The sequence below is a fragment of the Magnolia sinica genome, chromosome 2 (assembly GCF_029962835.1).
Source record: "Magnolia sinica isolate HGM2019 chromosome 2, MsV1, whole genome shotgun sequence".
Lineage (NCBI taxonomy): Eukaryota > Viridiplantae > Streptophyta > Magnoliopsida > Magnoliales > Magnoliaceae > Magnolia > Magnolia sinica.
This window is the reverse complement of record NC_080574.1, coordinates 18,793,229-18,803,743: the sequence shown is the minus strand read 5'-3', so window position 1 is coordinate 18,803,743 and position 10,515 is coordinate 18,793,229. Positions and strand designations below refer to the sequence as shown.

Here is a 10,515-nt window from a genome sequence, read left to right as displayed (position 1 = left end):
TTTAATCTTAATCGTCCATCATTATGCTATTGAGAAACTTGAGAACTGTAATCACCGTTGAAAGAAAAGTCCTTAACTCAAGGCAAAAAGAATACATTAAAGGACTAACCCTTCCCTTCTAAATCGTTTGATCACTGAACATTGGTTGTTGAACAGTCAGATCAACCTTTATAAGTCTAATCATACGGCTGATTTAGTACTTAGAGTCACAAGTGTTCAATCAATTTGAGTCAAGTATAACTCTGGCACGCCTACCACTATCCTAATCGCACACTTTGATAAATTATGGGTTGTTCATTAACACATGTGATCTTATGTTTGATTGAATAGCAACACCACCATCACACTAGAGAACACTAATGCATTTGACCTTAAAATAGTTTTACACATATTTTACATATTTCTAAAAGTTTTAATATTAACCATCAAAGTCTATATTTCAATTGTTAATAAGGAAACCATACACATTTGTCTTCTATGTGCAAAGCAATGAGATTTACATTATATAAGATTTAATGAATGATAATCACTTCCAACACAATTAAGCAAATCATCAAACATATAAAGTGTAAGAGTGATTTTATTTTATTTTTTCATGAAAACCCCTCCAATATGAAGAGAAAAACCACGGGACATAGTTCAATACAAATCTACTATAATAGAAATAATGGAAGTACAATCATTAAGAGAACAACATCTCTTGGATACCCAAATACATCACTCAAAAGGTGGATTTCAAGTAACAACAAAATAAAGGAATTTCCTCACCAACTAGGGATTGTAAAAAATCATCAACATAACTCATAGAGAAGACAATCAAAGAGAGCTCATTCTCTTAATGATTGTACTTATATCATTTCTATTATAATGGATTTGCACCTGAGTATGTCCCATGGTTTTTCTTTTTACATCGAAGGGATTTTCACATAAAAAATGTCTCTTGCAGCATGTATATTTGATGATTTTCTTACTTGTGTTGGGAATGATTATCATTTATTAAATCTCATATATTGTTAATCTCACTGATTTGCACATTGAGGAGAAAGGTGTGTGGTTTCCCAACAAACTCTAATAAAGAACAGGTCAAGGCTTTGGGTCAATTGGATCATGTTGGAAACTCCGGCCTCAAGTTAAAGGTTTGCTTTTCTTAAATAGAGTGGGGCTGGGAGCAATCAGGCTTTCTGCCAGGGTTACCGCCTAATGAGGCCCCGCTGTAGGGTGGTGTTTCTTCTTTCTGTCTCCGTTGTTGCTATGTATTCTTTTTGTGTTTTGTTATAGTAGGCTCCACCCAGGTCCTTTTTCTTTTAGACGAGCCCGAAAGCCTCCTAGCTATAAATTCTGTTTATTATAATGAAGTTTCAGTTTTTTTTTTTTTAAGTGGAGTTTTCAATTTTGAGTTATTATCTAATCATGTGGTAAATGGTCTTGCTGCAATTTTGGGCTTAGGAACATTCACAATGGAGGCCTCAACCTTTGAATATCCCAAACGAATCTTTACATATGTGCCATGTGGAGTGCCAAGGTGCAAGAGTCCCTCGGTAATTTGGCACTTGGACATGGTGATTTTTGAATGTATGAATGACAACTTAATAAAGATTTTTTTTTTAATGATCATTCTTACCATGTCTTAGATCTGTAGATTAATATATCAGAAACTTGGAATTTCAAAGCTTGTATCCACTGCGCTACGAAAATATTATTGGAGATTGTTCCTTTTGATAGTGTTAAAGATGTTTATCGTTATAGCGATGTAAGAGCTAACACCAATTAATTATAAGACTTAGAGAATTAAAGTATGTGTGCATTTTCAATAGTGTGGCCTTTGAACAATTATTGAATGAAATACGTTTAAGATGTCAAAGATTGATCAGTCAACATGGATGAGAAAATGGAAAATTGAGGAAGCTCTAGTGGTTCTAAAAAATGCTAGGAGGTGAGGCTTTTATGTTTCTACTAGTGTAAATAGAATATGTATCAGTAACTCTAATTGTCTAGTCTTTCAATAAGATTGGTAGTCTTTACCATGGATGCAAATTTACGACAACCCATCCCAAGATGCCTATGCAACAAGAAACTCTATTGGTTCGACTGCAATGATTTTGTAACACTCACTTGGTTCATCAATTGCACCGGCTCCTGTTTATCCTAATAAAAATTGGGCATATCTAAAACTTAAAATGATTATAGGATTGAAAATTGTGGGATAGGATGTCCACAATTGAAACCTTCCTAATCCATGATGATGTTTATATTACATCCAGCCTGTTGATGAGTCCCATTTCAATGAAAGGATAAAAATTAATATCAGCCTGATCTAAAACTTAGTTTATTGATTGCATCGTCTCATGTCAGAATATGAGCTTGATAGAAATCAGGCATTTTTAAAGACGGGAAATTGTGGGATAAGACGCCCGCCATCCAAACCTTCTTAAACCTTGGTAATATTTATATTCCATCCAGCCCTTAGGTGAGTCCCATGACAATAAAGGGATAAAAATTAACATCATCCTAATCCAAATGTCCAACAGCCTTTGGGAAGAGGTTTGGATGGTATCTCAATTTTAGCTGTTTCTCATGTTTTAGTCTTACATATCTGCATGCTTGCATGATCTTTAGACAAATGTGTTAACATGAGCTACACAACAAATGAACAAGAGTGGATATAAATGACATAATGGTCAGTAGCACATATATTTTTATCGCATGAGCTCCCGTAGCAACCATTGTAGGAAATTTTTGTCCGCCAATCATTGTGGCTCTTAATAACAAATATTGTCCATTGTCGGGTCCGCTGAAGTACCGACATCACAATGGAAGCAGATTTCATGGTGTGTTAACATGGGAAGTTCTATGAGCCCCACCATTATTATGTTTGTGTTATATTCATAGCATCAGTCCATCTTGCTAAATCATTTTAAGGCATGAGCCCAAAATAAGGCAGATCCCAACTTCAAGTGGACTGCACTATGGAAAGAAGTGGGGATTGAACGCCTACCATACAAAACTTCCTAGGGCCCACAGAAGTTTTGAATCAATTTGATATTTACGCATTCCCTTTATCTAGGTCTGTGTGGCTTTATAACAAGTTAGATGGCAAATAAACATCATAACCGGCCTTATAAAGGTTTCAACAGTGGGCATCATTGTCCTTACCATTTTATGTGCTGTGGTCCACTTGAGGTTTAAATCTGCCTCATTTTCGGGCTTATGCCCTAAAATTATCAGACAATATGAATATAACACATATATCATGGTGGGGCCACATAACTTTGCCACGTCAACACACCACCAACCTATGTGGCACACCATGCAATGCACTTCCCATCACAATCACGTGCGTATCCAGGGAAGCAGATTACATGGTGTGCCATGTACCGCTGTCATCTATAGTGTGTTGACGTCACTAAGTTTTGTGGACCCCACCATGATTTATGTGTTATATCAACACTATTCATTCATTTTTTGAGATCATTCTAAGGGCATCGGCCAAAAATATTGAGACCCATTCAAAGTTCAAGTGAACTATACAATAGAAAGCGATGGGAATTGAACACCTGTAACTAAAAACTTTTTGAGGCAACAAAAGTTTTGAATCCAGTTGATATGCGTTTTCCCTTTATCCAAGACAGGGAGACCTTATAAATAGGTTGGATGGCAAATAAATATCATGGCAGACCTTAAGAAGGTTTCAACTAGAGCTGGGTACGGGACAACTCAAACTCGGCAAACTTGACTCGTCCGACCCATTCAGATCTAACTCGATCCGAACTGAGTAACTGAGTCGATCCGAATCGAGTTGACTTCATCCAATCGGAACTCAAACTGACTCGAGTTTGGGTCACCCAGTGACTCAATTCGACTCGACCTGAAATCCAACCCAGTACTTACTCGACTCGTGTGTGTGTGTGTGTGTGTGTGTGTGTGTGTGTGTGTGTAAGCTGGGTTTTGAGTTGACGAAGAGGTTGCAATTATCGCCCAATCCGACTCGGTGCCGATTTGACCCGACTCGGTACTTGTAACCGGGTCGAACTTGGTCCGGATTAGTCCAAGTCAGACCCGGACTCAGATTGGGTCAGGCATCTTGGACTCGGTACCGAGTGAGGTCAAGTTCAGGTCAGGCTTATTTCAAAACTGGATCGAGTTGGGTCAGCCCTAACTCAGTTGACTCAACTCAATTGTAGTGTAGTTCATTTAAGCTTTGGATCTACCTCAGTTTTTGTCCCATTTTACTAAAATGATCTTGCAAAATGAATGGATGGTGCGGGTATAACACATGATGGGGCTACAGAATTTGGTGACCTAAACACACCACCGAGGTCGGTGGTGTGTGGCACACCACGCAATCCACTTCCGTATCCGGTGGTTTCCCTATTTTTTTAGGAATTTTTGTATCCTCTACCCAAGTTTCTGAATTTTGCACCTTACACCCGAGCTTTCAGTTTTGACAAGTGGGCCTCATGTTTTGATAATCCGGACCACCGTTCTGATGCATCCTAGCGTTGATGGAGTACACGAAATAAAAAATAAAAGAATCTCCAAGACCAAGAGATCCCGGCCACAAGTGGTGGAACCTTTTTAAGTTCAATCTCAACCATTACTATGCCTCTCTTCTCAACCATTCATTTGTAGGGCACTGATCAAATGATTACGATGGGCTTTTCAAGGAGAATTTTGGGACATTGTCTATCCACGGTGAGACACAATAGATTATTGATCTGAACTACAGAACAAAACATGGCCCACCTGTCACAACTTGTTTCAAACTAAAAGCCCAAGTACACACTTAGGATTCCAACTTGTTATTTTCCCTTTGACGGAAAGGAATGAGATCAGATCCACTGCAAATATTTATAATTTAAACACAACGGATTGGTGGTTAGAATCTTCCAATCAAGTGAAATTTTGGGTCGTGGGTTATCCATGGTGAGATAAAACGGACCAATGGTCTGGATTACGGAACCATTGCCCCACTTGTCAAGGTTCTTATAATTTCCTTTTGATAAAATGCACATGTTCATCACCTCTCATTGCTGAGGTGGTAAATCGCCTTCACCCATGTGATTTTCGGCACCTTATGATTTAAACAAACAAACAAAAAAAAAAAAAAAGAGAGAGAGAGAGAGAGTATTATTTATCTCACAAATTTTGCTGTGATAAAAAACGGCCCACATCAATCTACGGATGGATTTGTTTATTTGCACATGAAACCAAGGGTAGATATCTGGTAAGTGATTCTGTGAATGCTGAGATGTCTGTCTCACTTCTGTTGAATAACGATCTCATTGTAAGAGTATTATTCATAGATAGGGTGAGGGTGGCACTGGCCTGGCGCTTTTGGGCGGATTTCAGCAGATCGTTGGCTGGCACGAGTTTTGAGGCCCAGTAAGTAAATGGGCTAGTCTGGAATCGGATGTACTGACGGCCCCACAAAAATCACAAAACAGCCCAGAGGAGCACCGTCTTTAATAATGTGACCTAGGCCTATGGCTGAAAATTGGGCCGGTTGGATCAGGTTGGTGCTTTACCCAAGCCCAACCCAAGGTTACTATACCTCAACACTAACCCAACCCAACCCAACCTTGGGTTGGGAATTCTCAACCCAAGCCTAACCAGCACGGGATCAGTCGGATTGGCCGGTTGGTCAGGTAGATATATGCTAATATTTTCATTATTACATTAGTCTATTATATTTTCAATGTACATCTTATGTAGTTATTTATTATAAAGAAGTTCAGTTTTTAAAAAACAAACAAGCTAAAATATTGGACTGCTACTCTTTTAAAAGTCATATTGTGTATCAAGCAATCTATTTGGGAGAGAGAAATCCAGTTATCTTGTTAGCTTGAGTCATCGGAAATGACGTGGCTCAATGAAACCCAAAGGCATTGGAATTTCCTGTGCCTTCAACACAGACGATCTGCACTCAATTATAATTAATTTATAAGGAACTTATATATTGATCGAGTTCGGGTTGGGTCGGGCAACCCGAGACCTCGACTTGAGCCCAACCCAAGTTTTATCAGGTTGGTGTTTGTATGGCCCAAACTCGAGATCAAACCCAATACATCCTGCCCAAGCCCAACCCAATGTCAGGTCGGTCACGGGTCGGTCGGGTTGAACCCGCCCAACTTTCTGCCCTACCTAGGCCTAGGCTTATATGTTGCCAACTGTTCAGTTCGGGCAGGATGGGGCCCATTTTATTAGGTGTTGCAATGGGTATAAGACCCAAAACACAAGTCCTAACCAATAATCCAACGGCATACTTGTTAGATAGAACACATGTAAATATAAAGTCGCAGGCCGAATCCGGCCCAAAAATTTATAACGCGATAAATGCCAGCCACAAACCCAACCAACAGACGGAAGCTAATAGGTCCAAGATCAGTCCATAATCAGACGAGGTGGACCACCCGGACCATTGCAAACCCCTATTATGTGCATGGAAACCTCACTAGGCATGTCAACCATCACTTTGATTTATTTCTCAAAGCATTGTTTACAATCTTGATCTTAAGACAGGCCCATAGAACAAATAGAGTGACTTTCATACTACTTGAAACTTCCAATCAACAATCACGAGACAATGAAATTACTTCTGATCAATCATATCATATGAATTAGATGAAAACAATGGATAGAACAATGTTTTAGAAATGAATCCGGGAACAAAACTTTCGAAAAATAATCAATTAAATAAAATGGATCATAGAAACTATAAGCATATCGATCGATCCAACAATCCGAAATATATCTTAACATTGAGCAATGGTAAGTTTAAAACATTTGATGCTCCAAGATTTCCCAGTTCAAAGCATAATCCTGTTAAGATGACTATTTTTCCGATTGGTTTCGTGTCATCTCCCACTTGAAACAAAACATATGGGATTAATCCTATCCAATCGATCAGTGGGGCCACACGTTTATACAAGTATGTGAAAATAGATCCAATTTTTAAGAAAAAAACAATTTCAAACTAAATATGAACATAAGAAATGATATGAAATACTGCAATGATTTCCACACTTGGATGAATTAGGAGTACTTATTGAGAGGATTACATGACCAGGCACGTAAGTGAATTGAACTTCGGCTATGTGCTCAACAATTTCCATGGTTGGAGAGAGAGGATGAGGCGCCATGAACATGTGCATAAGGAGGGCTATGTGTTGGGTGAGGGCGATACCCTTCTTCGGCTATCTCTTCGTGAATCTGGCATTCCTCCTCGATGGCTAGCCCTGGTACTTGTTCCCCATGTGGGCCAGGGACAATAGCCTCTTGCACGCTCATGTGTTCTTCGACAACCACGGCCTCCGCTTCATGGTACATCTTCTTCCTCTTTTTGGCGAAACAACATAGGGCGGCTGCTAGGAACGCCAGGAAGAATAGGCCTCCTACCGACACACACGCAACGATTATGACCGTGTGGTTATTGCCTGAAGGGGGAGATGCGGTTGGGCCAAGCGGAGGTGGTGGTGGAAGGAAAGGTGGTGGGACCACATTTGAAGGTGGAGTCAGATTTGGAGGTGATGGTGGGACAGTATAAGGAGGTGTTCCTGCAATTGGAGGTGATGGTGGTACAGTTTGAGGAGGTGGTCCCACAATTGGAGGTGATGCTGGGACAGTAGGAGGAGGTGGGCCTACATTTGGAGGTGATGCGGGAACCGTAGGAGGAGGTGGTCCCACAACTGGAGGTGATGGTGGACCTACATTTGGAGGTGATGAGGGACCAGTGGGAGGAGGTGGTCCCACAACTGGAGGTGATGGTGGACCTACATTCGGAGGTGATGAGGGACCAGTAGGAGGAGGTGGTCCCACAACTGGAGGTGATGGTGGCCCTACATTTGGAGGTGATGAGGGACCAGTAGGAGGAGGTGGTCCCACAACTGGAGGTGTTGGTGGACCTACATTTGGAGGTGATGAGGGACCAGTAGGAGGAGGTGGTCCCACAACTGGAGGTGATGGTGGCCCTACATTTGGAGGTGATGAGGGACCAGTAGGAGGAGGTGGTCCCACAACTGGAGGTGATGGTGGCCCTACATTTGGAGGTGATGAGGGACCAGTAGGAGGAGGTGGTCCCACAAATGGAGGTGATGGTGAGCCTACATTTGGAGGTGATGGGTGAATAGTAGGAGGAGGTGGTCCTACAATTGAAGGTGATGGTGGGACAGTACAAGGAGGTGGGCCTACATTTGGAGGGGATGGAGGAACAGTATGAGGCGGTGGGCCCACAGTTGGAGGTGATGTGGGGCCAGTAGGAGGTGGTGGACATACAACTGGAGGTGATGGTGGGACAGGATGAGGAGGTGGCACCAATGAAGGAGGGGGTGGAGAGGCATATGGGTAAGGGTAGATGTTATAACGCAAAGAGGGCATGGTTGGAGCAGAAATGTTGAAGGGCAATGTCTGTATGAGAGGTTTGGTAATTGCAATGGGGATGTCTGCATTTGTATTTATAATAAAATGATACAACTTAATAATTTCAGTTTTACTAAGTCTCTCTATTTCAATATTTTTATGCAATGACTTGACTCACATGCTAAGGTTTTTGGATGGGTTGTCATTGGTTGCGTTAAAATGCACTTATTTCTTTTTGGCCATTTCTCCCCACCTTTAAAACATGCGACCTTCTGTACGTCAGTATAAGGTATATTTTAATAAACGGAGGGCGGCTTAGGTGAAACAGGGTAACAGCTTAGTGGGTGAGGCCCTGACTGTTGGGCCGACCTTGGTATATGTGTTGTATATCCAGGCCGTTCATCCGTTTTGCTAGTTCATTTTAGACCATGATCTCAAAACTGAGGCAGATCCAAATCTGCATTGAACCAAACCATAGGAAAAACAGCTGTGATTGAACGCCCACCATTAAAAACTTTAAGCTCCGCTTAAATGTTTATTTACCATCCAATCTGTTGATAAGGTCACACGGACCTACTTTTGTGGCTCTTAAGAAGTTTTCAACGATGAGGATTCAATCCCTACTATGTGGTCCACCTAAGATTCAGTACCATGCACTAAAATGAGCTGGCAATACGGATGTACAACGTAGTTATACAACATATGATTGGAGGTGGACCCTACTGTCAGGGCCTTACCCACTAACCTGTTACCCCTGCCTAACCTAATTCGCCAACAAATGCATGTACCCACGTGTAAAGCGTATGTATCCACTATGAAGATCACTCGATGCAAATCCTCAGTCAGCCGCCTTGATTGAAAAGGACTGGATGGTTTAAGTCACATGTTGACGATCTTCCTCTTAATCAGATTATTGGACCGACCTGATTTCATGCCTGATCAACTTCAAGATGGAGGCCCAGTTTTTAATGGCTTGGATGTAGTAGACACTTTACACATTAGCACGTGTGATGGGTTGTAAGTTAAAAGCCAATCTACAAGGCGAGAGAGGTCTGGGAGACCCAGACACGCACCCCTCTTCATGCCGCACCTCTACACGCTGCAAGCGTGTGGGGGCATGCTAGTGGTGCATAAGGTCGCCCCACACAATCCATTTCAATTTTTTTTTCATGCTTTCTGTGTGAGAGTGGAAAGCCTGAAGAGCTGACCAGCCCCATTTTGCACGTGATCATGTTCACAAAGGGGCCACCACCCACCATCTCCACGGCTATTATGTCCCAGGCACTTGCCAGTTTGGCACGTGTGCTACAGTAAATTTGCTCGTGTAGAGGAGTTCATGTGCAAGCCACACATGTGCCATCATAACCCATTTGTACAAGATTCGTTCCATTGGTCATAGGGATACAGCTCTGCAGATGCTTTTGTTCTGGAATCAGATGAGCCCATTTATCAGGTTCGGTGAGCTGCGGCTTACAAAACAAATATACATGTGAACATGGCTAGACTGTTTTTACCCGTTGAACTACTTCTTATATAGTGACCCACCTGCTTAATGAGCTAGATTTATTTTTGGATGAGAATATCTACAATGTAAGACTTACCTGATGGATGGTTTGGATATTGCATTTGTGAACCATCTTTGTACTTGTGATGGAGTGTACATGGACTTCTACACGCGTGTAGGCTTAGAAAAGCTCACAATTATCTTTTACTGATAAAAACAGATTGTCAACGACAACTTGCCATGTGCTGTGTGGATGAGGACAAATCATTATGGAGGTATTACGATAAGAGGAGGATTGCGTACCGCTCCCTCCTCTGCCTGCTTGGTACGGACAGGGGCTCTTAGGGTCCACCTTGATGTATGGTTTTATCCACACCGTCCATCCATTTCGTTATATCATTTTAAGATGCAAAGCAAAAATGAGGCATCTCGAAGGCTAAGTGGACCACACGGATATTATTAAAACACTACCCGTGAAAATTGTGGGTGCCGCAGCAATTTCGGAAAAAGCTGATATTTGTGTTTTACTTCCATCGGGGTGTATGTGAACTTATGAGCATGAAGGATGGTAATCAACCATCACGGTGGGCCCTAGTAAGATTTCAACGGTGGGATCATTATAACTGCTGCTTCTTGTGGTGTAGCCCACCTGACCC

The 10,515-nt window shown here is 41.6% G+C and overlaps 1 protein-coding gene across 1 annotated transcript; it reads right to left on the bottom strand.

The window, feature by feature from the left end:
* Positions 1-7,098: 7,098 nt before the first annotated feature.
* Positions 7,099-8,373, bottom strand: LOC131224132 (uncharacterized). The gene has a single exon (XM_058219683.1). The coding sequence runs from the start codon at positions 8,371-8,373 to the stop codon at positions 7,099-7,101; it is 1,275 nt and encodes a 424-aa protein (XP_058075666.1).
* Positions 8,374-10,515: the final 2,142 nt, after the last annotated feature.

Coding starts and splice junctions, on each gene's coding strand:
- LOC131224132 (XM_058219683.1), bottom strand. CDS start 8,373: ATGCCCTCTTTGCGTTATAACATCTACCCTTACCCATATGCCTCTCCA.